The following is a 19,286-nucleotide window of genomic DNA, read 5'->3' on the forward strand; positions in this document are numbered from 1 at the left end:
ACATTTGCAAATCTTTCTGAACTCCCCTTCTCTGTATGGAATCCCTCATCTTATGAGACAGAGGAAAATCACCAAATATACCTTGATGTTTCCACACCATGGAAGACCATGTTGCAATTCAAAAAAAAAAAAAAAAAGTTCTATGTGTACATGAATATTGGGGAAGAGACAGATGTATATATATTAAAAACGAACTTGAAACAATGATGTATTATCTATATTTCCAACAGGGAAAAATACACAGCAAACTGATAAAGAGTGGTTACTTTTTGAAAGGATACAAACTTGTTCAAAAGGGACCTCAGACTTATCTGTAATATTTTAAATTATTTTCGTATCTTTGACAGAGACAGTGTTACGCATTCACCGAACTGCTTTCATTTTCTTCCTGGATATATTTCCCAAGCCCCCACCTTAGGAGGCAGAATAACATCACACACACACACACACACGCACGCATGCACACACACAAAAGGTCCTGATGGTTTACAGCTTCTCTCCAAAGGTATTCATCACCAGCTACTAATGATGCCCGCCAGCATCCATCCTCTCCTTCTTCCATAGTAACAGAACTCTTGATTTTTAGCATCCTCAAATGAAGACTGTGTTTCCCAGAGTCTCCTGCAGCTAGATGTGGCCATGTGACTTAGTCACAGCCAATGGGATGTAAGTGGAAATATCATGGGGCTGCTTCTAGGACTGGTCTGTAAAAGACAGGTGATGCACATCCTTCATCCTTTCTTTGTCTGCACCCTCATCCTGGTGCCTGGAATGGAGATGAGATGGCTGCACCTGTAGCTGCCATCTTGGATCATGAGGACAAAGACTTCAACCTTGAAATAGTAGAAGGGAGCAAGGGTCTATGGGGGACTTTCTGGAACAGAGCCAACCTACAGTCCTGGGCAACAGAGCTCCAGAATCTTACCTGGGGGAGAAACCAACTCCTATTAGTTAAGCTATCACTATTTTAATTCTCTGTCACTCACTGATGAACCCGTTCTAAACAAACACACCCATCACACCACAATCAGGCTCAGGCTTCCTCTCCCCCAGGGAACCACCAACCAGCATCCTTCCTGGGTCACCGGAGTTCCACGCACCTTAGCCCCCAGCCCCAGCAAAGCACAGCAGCAAATACAGGGGATTTCCCACTAAGACATTCTCACCAGCCCCAGCAGGGACCCAGAAACCCTAAGAGCTGGGCTCTCAACTTAAAAAGCAGCGTTACTGTGGCTGAAATGTCTCAGACATTCCAGGTTTCCTTCCTTTCCCCACCCCCACTCCTCACCCACCACCCTCCCACCACCACCCCTTCATTCCTCCACTGAGGTCAGTAGTCCAGCCACATCTTCTTCCACACTAATAAAATAATAGCAAAACATGTTGGGGGTGGGGTTGCTGGGGGGTTGTTGGGGGGTGTGAGACGTGGTTAAGATCCAGACTACTTGGATTAAAACCCCAGCTCCACCACTCATTAGCTGTATAACCTTGTTTAACCTCTCAGGACCTCTACTTCTCCTCCTTTAAAATGGGTATAATAATAATATCCACACACCTCCCAGGCTTGTTGAAAGTATTAGATGAGTTGATATGTGTAGATATATTAGAACTGTGACTGGCATGCAGGAAGCACTATATGAACATAGCTATTTTATACACACAGGAGACTTCTGGCTGGTTGTTTTTATTAGCATGGCATTGCATAGTATAAGTTATCCAGCTGTTCACTTTTTTCCTTGACAATAAGCCATGGTGGTCCTGCCAGGACAATGGATGTCCACCCTTCTTTTTAACAGCCACACCGTGGTCCAGCACAAAAATACACCATTGAGTCCAGAGTGATCCCCTGATGAACAGGGCTTTTTTTTTTTCTCTTTTTTACCACCACAGATAATGCTGCTATAAATAGCCTTGAACATACAACCTTACCAGTGGTGCTTTTACTTCTAGAAAACATAGATTTCCCAGAAGTGGGATGGCTGGGTCGAAGATCAAGTTCTCTTTTCATATATATTAGCAGATTACATTCCAAATAGTCAATATTTCCAACCAAAGCCACTGAAATATGTGTGAGATCACCAGACTGGGGATTCAGAGGTCACATGTACAAAACAGAAGCCCCAGGAGATTTGGTAGCAGCGAGGAGAAAACCCACAAAAGGCAGGAGGGTGAAGGTGAGCATTTGCTCCTTTGGGAAGGGACACCAGAGGGGTCAATCCAGGCGTGAGGGCTCTTCTGACCTTGGGGGCAGTGAGGGAGTCCCCACCTCATCTGGCAGCCTGTCATAGTAACTTTTTCTTCCTTCCACCCACCCAGATGTTCCTTTGGGAATCATCCCCTTTCCCATCTCTCTGGCAAGCTACTTCCGATTCTGGCTCCAGAAATGAGCTTCTGACTTAAGTGTGGCTGATCAGATACAGGATTCCATCCCCACAGCCCAGCTACAGTCCCTGGTTGAGAGGTCAGCACACAACCCACGTTAGATCAGTAAAAGTCAGTCCTGGGATTCTTTCTGGGACAATAAGGAAAAAGACATTCAAAGCCAAGAGCCAACTGTAGCCAACTTTGCCATCAGGTGGTGACAGCCTGTCTGAGAATTAGATGAACACAGAGAAAAGAGAACCAACAGACAAAGTGAGAGCAGAAGCTCTCATTAGGAGAGTGTTAAGCCCCTGGATCCAGCCATGCCTGAAGCTGTTTCCCCCTTAAGCATCCCACCTCCAGAGACTGACTAGTTAAGTTCCCAATTTTGTCTTTTGCAACTTTGGGAATCCAGATTAATACAGTGACCCACCCTTGCATTTGACACATCATCTCCTTGAATGCACCTAAAATCTTAATATTGGAAACTTAAAATATCACAGACCTGGGTGACAGATAAAACAGAGAAGGCTATGTTCATCTATAAAACAACCGAATAGGAAAAAACACAAGGTCATAAAAGAGAGCCATTGATTGGAGTCATTCTGAGTATCAAATAACTAACCAGTGGGTTCCTTTAATACCAGTTCCCTCCAACAGCCTCCCTATAAGGGGTCTTCTGAGCTGTGAGCCATCCAGCTTTGCCTGCAGAGTGAAAAATATCTCCCACACACATGTGATACTATTTTTAAAATGTTACATAAATGCTACTGTAATTACCAAAACTCACTCCTTCAAAAGCATTACTGAATTGACAGCAACTTTCGATCAATATGTTTTTCTTTTTTAACCAAGAGATACCAAACCCACAATTCTTCTCATTCAGAGGAGCTGGATAATTTTTTTGACATCAAAAAGGGGTACTTGTTTTGACCATAGAGCGCTATAAACACACATTTATACAGAATTCCCTGCTTGACCATTTAAGGCCAACTTTGTCTTTAAAAGGACCAGATAGCAGGTGATTTATGGAGGCTTTGCAGGCCGTATGACCTCCATCGTAACCACTCAGCCCTGCCCTTGTGAGAAAGTGGCTATAGACAATATACAAACAAGCAGGCGTAGCTGTGTTGCAATAAAACTTTATTTACACAAACAAGTCGAGGGCCAGATTTGGTCCATGGGCCATAGCCTAGTGATGCCCAGTTTAATGAGGGCAGAAAATACCAAGCGAAAAGTCAGGAGCCAAGGCCAGCACGGGATCAGATGGAACTCACACATCTTTAACCTGTTGTGGAATTGGATGGAGAATATAGAATCTGATTGGCACACAACTTTTCACCTAAACATCTACTAAAAAAAAGCAAGTACACCTGTACTGGGAAACTAACCATAATAAACTGTGCCAGAATAATCACATCATGAATGGAAGAGGAATTTTTTTAATTTGAATATTAGGATTTCCAGCAAGAAAAATGAACCCCCAAGCTAAATCTGATAGATCACAGCTCAAATCCGACCTCCACCTCCACATATTTCCAGGGGCAAATAGCCCATCTGAGCCCTGGTTTCCTCAACTGTCCTGCCAACATGATTAACTGCCACCGTTTATTGAGCCGTTCGTCTGTGCTGGGCACCGTGCTGAGAAGTATTTGCACCTCACGTCTCAGTGGATGCTCTTAACCTTACTCCCATTAAGGATGTGTCTTTATGCCCGTCTCACAGATGCAGAAACACAGGTGTATCCGCCCCAATCCTCTCCCCAGGGCTGCTGGGAAGAACACACAAAAGGCAGACGCCCGACTCACAGGTGTAAGTTCTCTTTGCTCATTTCACCAGTAACGAGCAACTGATTTGGCCCCCATTCCAAGTACAGGGATAGGCATACAGTTGGCTCCCAATAAATATTTATCGAACGAACCTACCAGTCAGCAAATCCTGTAGCACAACTTTCGAGCTGCACCCCAAATTTCACCATTTCTCACCTCCTCTACAGCTACTTTCTGGTCCAAGCCACCACCAACCGTGTCTGGACTATTACAGGAGCCCCTCAGGGCTCTCTCTCTGCTTCTGCTCCCGTGAGTCAGAGCACGGTCTCCAGTGATCAAACCTGCCAGCGGCTCCTATCTCACTCAGAGCAAAAGCCACAGTGCTTACCAGGCTCTGGTCCCTGTGACCTTGTCTAGCTACTCAGCCCAGCCTCGCTGGCCTCCCTTCTGTCCTGGAACCTGCCAAGCACATTCCCACCTCAGGGCCTTTGCACTGGCTGTTCCCTCTGCTTGGAACGCTCTTCCCACAGACAGCCCCCCTGGCTGGCTCCCTCACCTCCTTTAAGGCAATTGCTCAAAGGTCACCTTCCTGACCCTGCTATTTAAAATTGCAAAACAGCCCTCCCCAGGATGCCCTCTCTTCTCCACCACCACCACCCACACCGCCACCCCGCCACTTCACGTTTCTTCAAAGCACTATCATTTATAAACAGTGTCTTTTGGTTATGTGTCTGTTTCAGTATCTGCCTCCTTTCACTTTAATGTTAACCCCACCAGGACAGGGGCTTTTGCCTGTCTTGTTCCTACTGGGTCACAGAGCAGGCGCACTATAGCAAACGTGTCGTGAACAAAGGCAGAATGAAGGAATGATGAGGACTAGGGTGAGGTTTCGAGGAAGATCAGCAGCGGGGGAAGCAGGGCCCATTTTACAGATGGGGAAACTGAGTCTCAGCAAAGTCAAGGAGCCAGCCCAGTGCTCCTGGGTCTTCCAATTCCTTGAGAGAAGCCAGAAACCTGGATACTAACATCTCCCACTTTTTAAATGCCGACAACTAACAAGAGAAGTCTGCAGACCAGCTATGGCCCAAAGGTAGCCGGCGGCTCTCCACTGGCCTGGAAAAGTTCTCATGCACTGCCACCCTAGAAACAGTTTTTCTGGCAAAATGACATTTGCCATCTACACCACAGCCTTCCCCTTCCACTCCCCCTGCCCCAGCTTTGGAGCAGACTCTGCGAGAACAGGGTCCCCTCCTACTTGGCCGCCCCTTCCAGCCTCATGGTCCTCAGCATCCTCCTCCCTCCGCCCGGGCGCCCCCTTCCCCACTCACCTGGCCCCCTCAGCTCGCCCAGGAGAGCCTGCAGCAGCAGACGGTACAACCACAGAAGAGAACCCCGGCAAGCCAGGGATCGAAATACGTCGGCAGTACACAATTCGGGCAAACAAAGGAAGCCACAGATTCCCAAAGCCAGGAGACCAGGCAGGGCCAGGCCAGCGCTCCAGAGTCCTGGAGGGAAAGCCAGGACCCTCGGGCAGACCCGCGGAGTCAGTCCCAGGAGCGCGGGCTGCAGCCACGGCAGTATTTCTGTGTCCATTTGCTCCGGTGCATTAAGAGCCCTGGTGGGAGGTATTCCAGGCACAAAGCCGACATTAGAGATGCATTATTTCTGAGTCACCCTTCCTAGGCACTGAATTCTGGGCTCTGAAGCATAGTCGTGATGAGTTAGGTCCCCCAACGGGTTAATTTAGGTTAACGCCGCAAAACAGCCGGGGCTCAGAAGCGCCGGGGCAATTCTCGACTCTCCATCACCCTCAGTAATAAAATACAGCAAATCCAATTGGACTCTATTGATTTTTTTAAGTAACTGTTTCGGGGCCGAAATGTTAGGCGCGGGTATTGATCAGCTCAGGAGTCAGGAATCAGGAAAGGGAGTTGGGAGCACCCTGACTGCGGCCCCAGGAGGGCTGAATGAGGGAAGACACCGGAATTTAACTCCAAAGACCCTGGACTTCCTTCCTGCCTTCCCTTGGCAGAGGGTGGACATCGGGGGTCCATCCTGCCCTGAGTTTCCAGGAAGATGCAAAACAAACACCTGGATGAGAATAAAAGTGACAGTAACCCTGCTTTGCTTCTTCCAGTGGTGCTGTCACTGCCTGATAGGAAATTACATAGTTGTCCATTGTTTTCTTATTGTCTCGTTCTGCCAGAATGACAGCTCCTCAGAATGGGAGGTATGTCTCTTTCGTTCCCTGCTGTGTCCCCAGTGCTAATATATGTATGCTGAATGAATGAATGAATGAGTGAGTGATCTGGCATCTCTTGATCACTTGCTGTGCGTCAGACACGATGCAAAGAACCTTGCAAGGATGTGAATTCCTCCTGCCTGGGACGCCCTTCTCTGGCTTGGCTTTTTCCTGCTCATTTAGATAAGATAAATGCCACCTCCTCCAAGAAGCCTTCCTGGATCACCCAGTCCCTCCCCATCTCCTGGCTTTGTAGTGAATATGAATAGTGTAAACTACTGTAGGGGAATTTCCTGTTTACGTATTGGCCGGCTTCTCATCCCTCTCTCCATCACACCAACCCTGCCCTAGAATGCAAGCCCCTGAGGTCACAGGCACCTAAGCCCAAGGGCAGGGAGACTGAGACTAAACTCTGGGATGAGGAAGTACCTGAGGGGCAAGGGAGGCAGGAGCAGGCACTTTGGGGAGGAGACCCTGCCCTGCCACTCACGGGCTGTGTTGTCCTCGGCAAGTCCCTGAGTTTCTCTGGGCCTCAGTACCCCCATCGGGGATACATCTGAGCCCCTAACCTCTCCCTGGACCGTGGCCCAAGAATCCAGGGAAATTCTGAAGTGAGAAACCACTTGGTAGGCGACCAAGAGGCCATTATCCTTCAGTTCACAGGTTTGAATGTTGCAGCAAAGAGCCCATCGCCCTGCCCTTCCAGCCTCTCCTCCCTCCTGAGAAACTGCAGGCCCTGCAGGACAGACCCCCATCATGCTGTTGGTGCCCCCTAGTCTTGTGACGAGATCATCGGGGGGAGTTCAGGGCCTGATAAATGTTTGAGTCCCCCCAAAACTCATAGGTTGAAACCTAACCAGCCATGTGATGGTGTTCAGAGGTGAGGCCTTTGGGGGGTGATTAGGTCACGAGGACAGAGTCTCAGGATAGGATTAGTGCCTTTATGAAAGAGACCCCCGAGAGCCCCTTGCCCCTCCCGCCAAGCGAGGTCACACTGAGACCACAGCATCTGTGAACCAGGCAGGGGGCTCTCCCCCCGGAACGTAACCACGCTGGCGCCATGATCTCGGGCTCCCAAGTCTCCACGACCGTGAGGAATACATGTCTGCTGTTTAAAACCCACCCAGTCTGCCCGGATAGACTAAGACAGGACCCATTTTCCGGGTGGGGAAGCTGAGTCGCAGAGGTTGAGGGGCTAGGAGGGGCTGGATCACATCTCATTTCTTGCGAGAAGCCAGAAACCTGAAGGGTGATATTGGCATCTCCTACTTTTTAAATGTTGGCGACGAACAAGAGAAGTCAGCAGGCCAGACATGGCCCCAGGGCAGCCAGCAGCCTTCCCTGCCAGCTCAGTTTCCCAAAACACACAGCCCCTCCTTGCAGACGCACCCCAAGGCTCCTGACTTCAGAGGGACCAAAATTCCCCAAAACGGGTTCCCCCAAAAAGACCCAGCTCTGCCCTCCACTCAAAACATAACCCTGAATCCCCAGGCCCAAATTAGTCTCAAAATCCAATAAACCACCCACAAAGCTCAGTGCCTACAGACGTAGAGGAGGTGGGAGCTAAGAGCACTGACCCTGATCTGGGTGCACCGTGGGTTCACATCCACAGCCCGTCCCTTAGTGGCCGTGTGACCTTGACAGGTCATGGTACCTCTCTGGGCCTCAGTTTCCTCATCTGTAAAATGGGGCAAACACATCCTTGCCCCACGGTGGGGATGGGGGGGGTTGGCGTTGAGGACTCAACAAAGTGAAATCTGCGAAGGACGCACAGTAAGCGAGTGTAGATCAGGGTTAGCTGAGGTGTTCCTTCTCATCCTGAGCCACACGGAAGTGGGAGAACCAGGGCAGGAGACCAAAAGGAAAGGAGGGCGGTGTGTGTCTGCTAAAATCTCACCCCTTAACATAACCATCTAATCCCTCGAGGGCACAGAACTCAAAGGATTCCCAGTTGCCTGCAGAGCTGACTCCAAGCTGTTTGATTTCCATGGCTGGAAACCTCAGTTCACATTAATAGATGTCTTTGCTGCATCAAGAGAGAGAGAGAGAAAGAAGAAAGGGACTTAAAGGGACCTGGTCACCACCCACCACCTTGAAATGTCAGCCTGGCTTGTCCAGAAGCCCGTCCACTTGGTTCTGGGCAAGGCTGTGGAGCAGGGGTTGGCTGTGTGAGGTGGGGGGTAAGGCACAGACCAGCGCCGGGGCTGGGATCCTGATGCTGTGTGACCTCAAGCAAGTTACTTGGCATCTCTGGACTTCAATCTCCTCACCTGTAAGCTGTGAATAGCGAGACTGTCCATCAGCCAGAGTGATGAGCATTCCACCCTGTTCATACGAGGAAAGGCCCAGAATGGACCCCATGACACAGTGAGCGATGTCAGAAGCATGTGCTTCTGTCATCACCCCATCCTCATCACCAGCATCTGCCCTTCTGAGCTGACATTTGCTATTCTGGCCACCCCAATCGGCTGTCATTCTTGTGACCTTGGACTCCTTAAATGGAGTCACATTGCCCTAAAGGACCAGACAGTGGAACTCCTTGACCAAAAGGTTCCTCTGTGCAGAGTGAGAAAGACCTGGACGAGGATTTTTGTTTTTTTAAAGAGAGAAGATGCATGAGCCTCAAGCCCTGATCTGACACCAACTCGCTGTGTGACCCTGAGCAAGTCACTTCCCATGGCTGAGGCTCCTTTGCCATCTGCCGAGAGGGCTGTTGGAGGCGATGCTCTAAGACGTATCTTGCTCTCCGAGCCCACTCACTTACTCTGGGGAAGAGCTGGTGGTACTGCTATCAGCCTGTGACACTGCCGCTGGCACCCGGGTGCCTCCAGCCCTCCACGACGATGGGAGGCAATGCATTTACTGAATCCCACAGCTTCAAAGGAGAATGCACCCTCTCCATCCCCCTTCAATTTTAGACCCAGGGGAAAAGAATAAAGCTGCCCAGCTGCATACAACTGAGGGAGGGGGGGTGGTTTCATCCAGGCACAAGGCCCCTGCGAGGGCTTGGCCAGCCCAGAGACCACCCTCCCAGACTTCACACCCACAGGCGAGGGGTTTCTCGTGCTCCCTTGGACCATGGCAACCACCAGGCTCATTGTTGGCTTCAAGCATCGCAGCTCATGCAGAAGCCCCATGCCTCCCAAGTTCCCTGCATCCGGCGAGGGGAAATGAAATGATTTACTCTGGGAACCTCCACTGTTCAGCCATTAAATCACTTGGAGGAGGCAACAGCATTGGCATACAACTCCCTGCCACCCCCAGTGCCACCTCTCTGAAGAGCAACACCACACACAGGCAACCCCCGTCCCCAATCACTATTGGAACGAGAAAGAAATATACCACATGCCACGCCAAGGTGCCAGGCACGGCTGACAGCATCTCTGCCTTGAAGCCAAAGTCTCCCCCCACCAGCCCCAGACTAGCAGGCTCTGCCACTCACAAGGCCCCTCTGTCGGGGGCGCTCCACCCACCCAGATTTTATAGACCCCGAGCATGATGGGTCAATGGAGCAAGACGTGTCCATTTTCCCCAGCAGGAACTGTAACAGCGCCGCTAATTTGCAAAGCCATAGCGTGCACAAAAGTGGCTTGAATAATGGGGGCCCCCTAGTCGCTCAGCTGGGGGATTTGTGCTGACTCTTACCAAGTACAGTTCCATATGTTTAAGCGCTTGCAAGGCTAAAAGAAGCACACCCACCACACTCTACCATGGCAGCTACCCACGCAGGAGTGGGGGGGTGGGGTGCCAAGCAGCCAGTCCCTGTGTGTGACGGGAGAGACAGAGTGAGTCCTTCCTTCCTCGCCTCTGAACTCCTCCAGCCCCTCTCCCAAAGCGTCAGCCAAACGAGGTCGGAAAATCACGCCAGAAATTATCCAGAAAATCCAACCAGCTCTGAAGGATGCTCTAGTTAATTCCTCCGAACCTTTCAACCAACAGGAGGCAGCGAAGTTGCTTTCAGGAATTTCAGCCTTGTTATCCCCCCCCCACCCCACCGCCCCAGCTCTCCTAACCGGTGCTAAATATAGAGTGATCAAACTGTCGTCTCTTTATGTCCCTGGTGAGGACCGGTGAAAATCTTACACGTGCTTCCAAAGACCTGGAGACGGTACTGGGGGCTCCACCCCACCACCACCTGTCAGAACAAGCTGCCCAGCTGAGACCCTCCAGGAGTCTCAGCAGCCCGGCCAGCACCAGGTTTCAGGGGTGACAAACCATCCCAACCAGCAACAGCACAAGCTCTTCTGTTGCTAGGGGAGGGGGGAGGGGGTTCACCGCGTTCCCTTACAAAGTACTAGGCAGGCAGCGTCTCTGAGAGATTTCTGATATTCACTCATGAGCACACCCAGGCACACTCTGACCCCTGTGCAGAAACAAAATCAAGACAAAACTGCAATTTTCATGTCCCAGGGACTGTGCACTTTGGGGAACAGGCTCCTGGGCTTCGGCTAAGAGGAGACAGCTTCACCCCAGCAACAGCCCTCCTCACCTACCACAGAGCAACGCGGAGAGCGAAGGAGCTCTCGCAGCTGCTTGCTAGCCAAGCAGATTGAAGAGGCATCCACGTTAAGTCCAAACCACTCTCTAAATCGCACCAAAGCTGAAAGCCGATGGCTATTTCTGACAGAAGGCTTTCTCCAAGTCGAAGGTTTTATTAAATATCTTGGGTCACTTGAGGGCATCTCAAAGGAAGACAATACTTACTTACTCCTTCCACGCAAATACATCACAACATTAAGTTGGCATGCAACGTTTGCTCCTAACGTCTACCCTCCAAGACAGCTACAGCTGAAAAGTTAGAGTTGTATTTCTCTGCTGCGTTCTGGGTGTCTGTGTAATGGTTTGTTTATTAAGAAGATGAGAAGAAATTTTCTCAAGCAAATCGCGGATCCTGACGTTAAAAGGTTTGGAGAACTGAGCTCTCCAAATGCACATGAACGTTTCTGGTGACTGTTCCCGATTCCTCTGAGCCTTCGGGATTTTCTGGATGCTTGGGGTGGGAAGAGAGGAGGAACTGGCATTTAGGATAAGCGTCCTCTAGGACCAACGTGTAGCCGCACCAAGGTGGTAGAAAGCTTTCCGAACTCCAGCGGAGACCCAATATCTGACTATGTTGCCTTTCCCACTCACCAGATTTCGGAGACAGCTGTGCCGGTGCCAGCGGGGAGCCGGGCTCCATGGTACCCAGGCACTGGCTCTGAGCATCACTACGTTCCAGGCGGCCCTGCGTGCCCAGAGCTGCCTGGCCGCCTTGGGGTCAGGGCGCGGGGGCAGCTCGCGTTTTCAGGAGGCGAGCAGCGGGCTGCGCCTTAGCCAAGGGGAGGCCACTGAGGAGGGGGCACCTTCGGCGGGGAGGTAAAAGCGGAAGGGTGCCGCGAGGCCGGGGAGGGGCTGCGGACAAGCCAGACAGCTCCGACCGAGACGACCTCAAGGTGGGGCCCCGCAGGTGTCTTAGGAAAGCACGGCCGTGCGTTCTCGGGCATCAGGAAACCAGGAGAAGGGGCCCACCGACTCCCTGCCACAGCAAAGCCGCCGCGGGAACCGGGTCCCGGGGGGATGTTGCCCCATGGCGGGGCGGGGAAGGGACTCGATTCCTGGCGGCGCGCCCCCACCCGCCTCGAGAGGCTGAGCGCACCACATCCATTGCCCCCGTGCGCCCTAAAAGGATCCGCAGGGGAGCGGGGGCTTTGGGGAGGAAGGCGGGTGGGCTCTCGCGCTGGGCAAAGGGTTACGTGCTGGTGACCCCTGGATTCTCAGAGTCCTCTCATATCTGTCCAAGTCCGGGAGATGTAAGCTGCCGGGGACTTAAGGAGGTGGTGGCCGCCCCGTGCGGGAGCCAACTTTGTGCGCGGCGGCCGGGGTCGGGGATGGGGTCCGGGGACGCGTTACCTGGGCACCGGAGCGCCGTCAGCGCCAGCAGGAGCCCGAGCGGCGGCGCCCGGCCGGGAGGCAGCATGGTCCTCGGCGCGCGGTGGACCCGGCCCGCGGCCCCCGAGAGCGGCCCCCGCGGCTACGCTCGGGTGCCGGACATGGCTCGCTCCCAGGGCGCCGCTCTTCCTCAGACGCAGGCGGCGGGCGCTGGCGGCGCTTCCCGGGCTGCGCCTCTGCGCGCTCTCTGGGGCTCGGCCGTGCGCGGCCGGGGAGCGGGGGGCCGTGGGGGCTCAGCGCCCGGCGCCCTGGCCGGCGGCCCCGCACTTGGACCGAGTTGCGCGGGCCCCGCCGCCGCCGCCGCCGCCGCCGCCGCCGCCACCGCGGCTCCTGCGCCCCAGCGCCCGTCCCATCCCGGTCGCGCCGCCGCCGCTGCCGCCGCCTCTGCCCGCGCCAGCTGCCGGCCGCCCCTGGAGCCAGCGAGAGAGTGAGCGAGCGCGCGAGCGCCGGGGAGGAGGGAGGCGAGGCGGGAGGAGGGAGGGGCTGGGGAGGCCGGGGGAGGGGCCCGCCGCCGGGAGACGGGGCACCAGGCGGCCGCCCGGTGATAGGCGGCGGGACGTGCCACTCCCCGGCGTCCCCGGGGGAGGGCGCCTGGCCGCAGAGGCCTGGGGAGCGCCACCGGGGTGATCAGGGCGTTGGCGGGGACAGGGACCGCCGGAAGGATGACCGACTGGGCAAAGTGCGGAAGGATCCGGGCGTATTCGGGGAGTAAGGGTGGGGGTTCCCAAGGTCGCGGGATGAGGGAGACGGAGAGGGTCCTCGGAATGGAGCAGCAACGTCTCGAGGGGAGGTGTCTGCGGGGGACAGGGACCGCGAGACTGAGCGCGGACGAGAGGTCCTGGATAAATTCGGCACAGCTTTGGTGGGTGGGTGGGGTGCTTGTGTGGGCGAGGGGAGGGCAGGGGTGGCCTCCCAGAGTTGGGGTCTACCTGAGGAGTTTCTACAGAGCAGGAGGACCCGGACGTAAGGGGGGTGCCCTGGCTGGGCGCGGTCTGGGGTCCCGAGATCAAAGGCGTCTTAGGGATGGCCACCCACGTGTGGGAAGAGGCAGGGACCCTCGGGGATCCCTCTCTACCCAAGCTAGAGGACGCACCTTCCCATTTCTCTCAGGCTCTAAGGGCGCGCAGAGGAAGGGGGCTCGGACCAGAGCGGTCCCAGGGACCAGTTCGCGCGCAGGGTCAGACAGCGACCGCGCCGGGGTGGAGCGGGAGCGGGGATGGGGACTGGGTGGTCGGATTCTTCCAGCCAGGGGCCAAGGCCTCGCAGAGGTCACAGTACCTATTACCCTGAAGTCCTGGATCCCCCAGGGGGCCCCACCCCCAACCCAGGCTAGGCCACGAGGGTGAAACTGATGGATGAATCCCGCTGGGCGCACGTCGGGGTGGGCGTGGGGGCACCGACCGCAGGCCTCAGATGCCTTGAAAGCTGCCCCTCACAGCCGGAAGAGCGGGGTCCTAGGGGGCCCACCCAGGCTGGAATCTTTGCTCTGCCCCAATCCCCATCATACCAGCCACTGGCTCCAATGTCTCATTTTTCCATGAAAAATTGGGTCGAACTGTTTGGAAACAGTCAGTAAGGCAGCGTCGGGTGATGCAAAGACAGATTTGGGGAAGACTTCAGAGTCATGGAGTCTGAGAAGCGGATCCCGGCTCTGCCACTCTAGCTGTGTAATCTCCCCAGCCTCAGCCTCCCCATCTGAGAAATGGAAGCCATTGTGGCATCTGCCTGGTGTCCCAGATAACGTGTATAAAGCCCGAGACCGATGAAGTAAGAGCTCATTTAAAGGGGTCCGCTTTATCCACATTATCATTCTCATCATGATGGTCATTATTATTATGTATCTGATTTTCCTCTGTGGGCCCAGAGCTCACATCAGAAGAACAATCCTCCACCCCTCCCAGCTGGCAAGGAGGGATGGCGGGGGACAGGGCACCTGCTTCATTAGTACAGACAAGCTCATTAGCACAGGCAGCACTCAGCTCTTCTTAGATAAAAGGAGGAAGAAAGCGCTAGGGGCAGGTGGCCAGTCTCAGGCCCAGGTTAATTGCAACGTATCAAGGGATTTTCCTGATGCACTTAATAAACTCCCCTTGCTTGCACGGACCCCACATCCTGGCTGAGCCCCCTGAGTTCAAAGCCTGCGATGCAGGGAGAGCCACACCACAGGCTGGACAGTGGGCAGACTCCCGGGGTCGGGGGTGGCCTCGTGCTGGGCCCATCTGTCCCCTCTGTGACTGTCTCCCGAGCTGGAGAGGATGATCTCGCAGACACTGTCAGGCCTGGCTCTTTCCTGCTCACTCATTCCTAAGTGTTTGCTGCACTGAGCGCCGACTGTGTGCCAGGCCTCTGTGGGGTGATGATGGGGGCAGGGCCTGCCCCTCGGGGAGTTCTCTGGCTCAGAAGAGAAACCCCAAACATAGCTGATCTTGAGGGACAGGGATGGCAGGGGGCGCAAAGCAGGGGTGACCTGGGGGGCCTACAAGGAGAAGCTCTGCGTCGTTGACCAGGCAGCAGGGCTGGGGGCAGGGGAGGCTGTAACCAAAGTTAAGAAGTCATTTTTCTGGCAGGGGTACTTGGAGAGGGGGTGAACGGGTCCAGTGAGATCCCAGGTCAAGGATCATATGGTATCAGGTGAAGGCGGTGATTGCCTGCTTCCCCCCAACCCAGGACTGCCCGCTCACACCCACAGAGCCACCCTGCTTCTCCCTCAGAGCCGGGGCTGTGGGTGCAGCACATCCGTCTGCCCCCTCCGCAGCCCCACCTCCACCCTCTCCACACGCTCCAGCCTCCAGGGCCTCTCAGGTGTCCCTGTTCACACTGTGTTCCCACCTCTGTGCCTTCTCTCGCAGTCTCCTCCTCTTGGCACACCCCTCCAGGGTCTTCCGGTGGTGGCCCCTTCTCCCTTCAGATCCCAACTCAAATGCCACCTCCTCAGAGAGGCCTTCCCAGACCACACCATCGAAATAAAATAGACTCCCACACACAGCCCCACTTACGGATTGTTCTAAGTACTGCCGTTACCGAGCTAAGGCAGACAGACATGGTTTCCGCCTGCCCTGATGCTCAGGATGGTTGAACCAGAGGCTGAGAAGAGGGATCTGTTTTTGAAGGTGGCCTTTCCAAGCTCCGGCTCCTTGACTTTGGAGAAGCCCCTAACCCTCTCTGAGCTCATATGTGAGGAGAGATGAGAATTCTGGCCCTGCCTCAGCCTATCCCGTGTTTGGGTGAGGATTTCTAAGTGTTAGCTAGGCCCCTGAGTCTCTACCTAATGGAGGTATTTCGGGAGTTATTCTGAGCAGGACTAAGGCCTTCCTGGATCCTGAACGTGCTCAGGGAAGGCAGAAGAGACTGGCAGCAGTGACCCAGGAGACCCCAGGGCTCCCACCCCATCCCCCACCCAGGAAATCCCAGGATCTCACCCCTAGCCTGCTGGCTTCAGAGCTTGGGTCAGGGTAGTAAGAATTACACAGTACAAACTCTCCCCCTCTGTACGGATCGGAAAACAGACCAGGGCTGATCCTGCCCCAAATCCGGTAAGCAAGAGGAGGCAGATCCAAGTAGAAGCCAGCCCCGGCCCCCAGCCCACCTCCGGGCTAGGCTCCGCCGGGACCTGCCGGCCCCTGCCCACCAGGCAGCTGCCCCCAAAGCTGGCCCTCTCGGGCCTTCCCCACCCCCTTGCTCTGCTGCAGCTCAGCCCACGCGCCCGCCGGGCTACAAGGGCTACAAGCAAGCGTAGAGCGACACTGCCATCTCGTGGCCGTCGCTGGCACTGCGGGCCTGGCCTGAGCAGCCGAAGGCCACGGAGAGGGCGGGGCACGGGGGCACTAGGCGGAAAGATTTCCCCCAACTCCCCCGGTTCTCAAAGGCTTTAAAAGACCCCCGTCTCCTTTGCACCAGCACCATTTCCAACATGCGGACGGCGACCCCCATCGTGGCCCACTAGCTGAGATGTTTTTACAAAGAGGGGCTGTCTTGGTTTCCCAGTGCAAATATTCACAGCTCGCTGAAATCTCACCCACATTCTCTCCAGGAAACAGAACTGACTCAATTCGCGTCCCCCTAGACCCCTACCCTGTAAAAATGGTAGGGGAGGGGAGCCTCTCAAAATAACGGTCGAGCTCACTTATACAGGAAATTAAGAATGATACCGTTGCTGGATAGACGGACCATGATGGAAGGAAGAGGGGTACCTTTCGGACAACCTTTCTGGGGACCCAGCATCTCAAGTATCCCATCTCTCTCTGTCCCCCAGAGAGAAACCCACTTAATTTCTCAGCATAACAGTTACTACCAGCATCATCTACAGGAAGAAATGTCCTTACTGCCGGCTTCTTCCACTGACCCTGTCTTGCTCACCAAATAGCTGGTGTTAAGAACAGTGGGGGCGCAAGGGGGAAGTCCAGCAAATAGTGGTCAGATTAGTGAATGAGGGAGAGGACAACAGATGAAGGGCTGAGCCCCAGGGAGGTGGCAGAAGCCCTGTTGAAGCCATGAAGACGGAGAACAGGAGGGGCTTGAGTCCGCCTTCAGGCAGAGCCCCCAGTGGGTGGGGAGACCCCAGGCAAGAATGGCTTGCGGGTGTCTTTAAGTAGAAAGCACGCTCCTCAGCCCCCCTGTAACTTCCCAGCTTGGCCCGGAACAGAAGACACCAGAGGGTGGGATTTTGGAGCGCGTTTAACAGTGCCCGGGCAGAACAAAGACTAATCACGGGCAAGGACGTGGTACTTCACACATGCCAGGCAGGCCCTGCTCAGAGTGCTCTGCCTGGTTGGTTTGTTTGAATTGTGGTAAAATACATGTAACATAAAACTGACCGATTAAACCATTTTAAAGCATGCAATTCAGTGCCTTTTAGGACATTCACGATGCTGTGCAATCATCACCGATTTCCAATTCCAGGACTTTTTCATCACCCAAAACAAAACACCCCGCACCCAGCTACTCCCCGCTCCTCCAGCCCCTGGCAACCGCCTCCTTCCTGTCTCTAAGGGCTTGCTTACTCTGGACGATTCACATAAATGGAATCCGACAGGGTGTGGTCTTGTGTGTCTGGCTTCTGGTACTTCATGCTTTCAAGTTTGAGCCACTTGGAGTGCAGATCAGTACTTCATTTTTATGGCTGAATAATACTCCATTGTAAGGATATGACAGCTTTGTTTGTCCATTCAGCTGTCATTGGACATTTGGGCTGTTTCCACCCTTTGGCTCTTACGCAGAGTGCTGCTATAAACACTCATGTACAAGTTTTTGTTGGAACACCTGTTGTCAATTCATTGGGGCTGACGCGTTTTAATTCGCAACCATCCATTTGTTTGCTGATTGAAGAAACAGGCACAGAGGGATTAAAGAATTTGCCTACGGTCCCACTGCCAGCAGGGAGTGGCAGAATCTGATCTGACCCCAGGCAGTCTGACTCCAGGATCTGTCAGCCACCAAGACAGATGGGTTTATGCCTCCTCCACCTACCACTGTCTCAGCACAACCCAAGACCCCCAGAAACTCGATGCAGCCTTATCTTCCTTCTCAACAGACTCCCAACTGGCTTGAGGGGCGATGTGTCGGGCCCTGGGAGCAGAGGGATGGACCCTGACAGGACTCAGCCAACCGCAATCCCTCAAACCAGGGACTGGTCCAAATGACGCATATGACCCCGTGTTGACCACTGAGATGTAAGGAAGAGCTGTGAGAAAATTGCACCCACTGATCATACGAAAGAGGCAAAGGGCCCTTTGCTCTACACTTCCTTCCTTCTTCTTGGCATCTTGTAGAGTGAAGGTGTGATAGAAGGGCTCTGGCAGCTTCTTTTGACCTTGAGGCACCACAGTGCACACCAACAACAGATGGCAGAGCAGAAAAACAGGGAGCTCCTGACAGCCCCTGAGCCATGGTGTCAGCCCCAGAAGTGCTGCCTCCAGACTCTCCATTCAGAGATGATAAACTGGATTATTTAAGGACCGCTATTTAGACACCTATTACTTGCGGCCAAAAGCAGCCTAATTGACAAAGGTAGGTACAGGAAAAGCCCAAATAGACTGTGATATGCACTCACCACTCAACAAAATAATTTTAAATCAAATGGTAGGAAAGAATGCAGAAAATCATATTTCCTTAATGCTGACTTGGTCTTTTCAAATTACGTGTTCCTGGCAGAAACTCAAAGATACAAATATTGAAAAAGCATAACCCCCACCCTTCAGAGGTAACCACTCTGAATATTTTAAATTTTTTTTCTGCTAATTTATTAAAAATGGGCTCCCATATGTGTTGTTTTAACTAGCTCTTTGCACTGAATTATAGATGACGGACATCTTTTCATGCCATTTAAATATTTGTTTTGTTTTGATTCTTAGGGGGTGGGGGTAATTAGGTCTGTTTATTTATTTATCTTAATGAGGTGCTGGGGACCGAACCCAGGACCTCCGGCATGCTAAGCGTGCGCCCTACCACTGAGCTCTACCCTCCCCGCTAAGTATCTTTCTGCATGACAGTGCTGATGTGTGCGGTCCTATCGTTGGAAATGCCATCGTTTGTCTCATCAATTTTCACCTGGCCGAGCATCTGAGGTCATTTACAATTTTTCGAAAGCAAGTCTTACTGCTACACCTTTATACACGTTCGTAATTACCTCTTCAGGGTGCATTCCTGCAAAACAAATGGTCCAATGAAAACCTGTGGCAGCTGAGGGATTTTCCCAACAAGTGCCCCTCAGGAAAGTTGTGCCAATTCAAACTCCTATAAGCTCATGGCCGTGCCCATTTGCTCAAATCTACAGACTCAACCTTGTCTGTTTTCTTTAATTCACTTTTCGTGTACATTCTCTGGTCTATGCAGTGAATGGAAGATTTCCCCTTCAGGTTAGTTCATGATACATTATGAATTTGTAAGTATCAAGGAGATGGGTCACAATGAAACTTAGACATTTAGTGAAATGGTCACTAGTTGCAATGTTAACATCACTCATTAGCATCATTTTTAAGCCACTCCCC

The 19,286-nt window shown here is 53.2% G+C and overlaps 1 protein-coding gene across 2 annotated transcripts in view; it reads right to left on the reverse strand.

The window, feature by feature from the left end:
• TMEM132B (transmembrane protein 132B) overlaps positions 1 to 19,286 on the reverse strand; it is a 317,694-nt gene that overhangs the window by 280,736 nt on the left and 17,672 nt on the right. Inside the window, exon 1 of one of the 2 annotated variants that reach the window (XM_074356446.1) lies at positions 12,262 to 12,640. The exons of the other annotated variant lie outside the window; for it this stretch is intronic. Coding sequence (XP_074212547.1) covers positions 12,262 to 12,328 — 67 coding nt within the window. The 5' untranslated portion in view covers positions 12,329 to 12,640. Of the gene's footprint in view, positions 1 to 12,261; positions 12,641 to 19,286 lie in introns of those variants that run through there. 2 annotated transcript variants of the gene reach the window in all.

The sequence above is a fragment of the Camelus bactrianus genome, chromosome 32 (assembly GCF_048773025.1).
Source record: "Camelus bactrianus isolate YW-2024 breed Bactrian camel chromosome 32, ASM4877302v1, whole genome shotgun sequence".
NCBI classification, from domain to species: Eukaryota; Metazoa; Chordata; class Mammalia; order Artiodactyla; family Camelidae; genus Camelus; species Camelus bactrianus.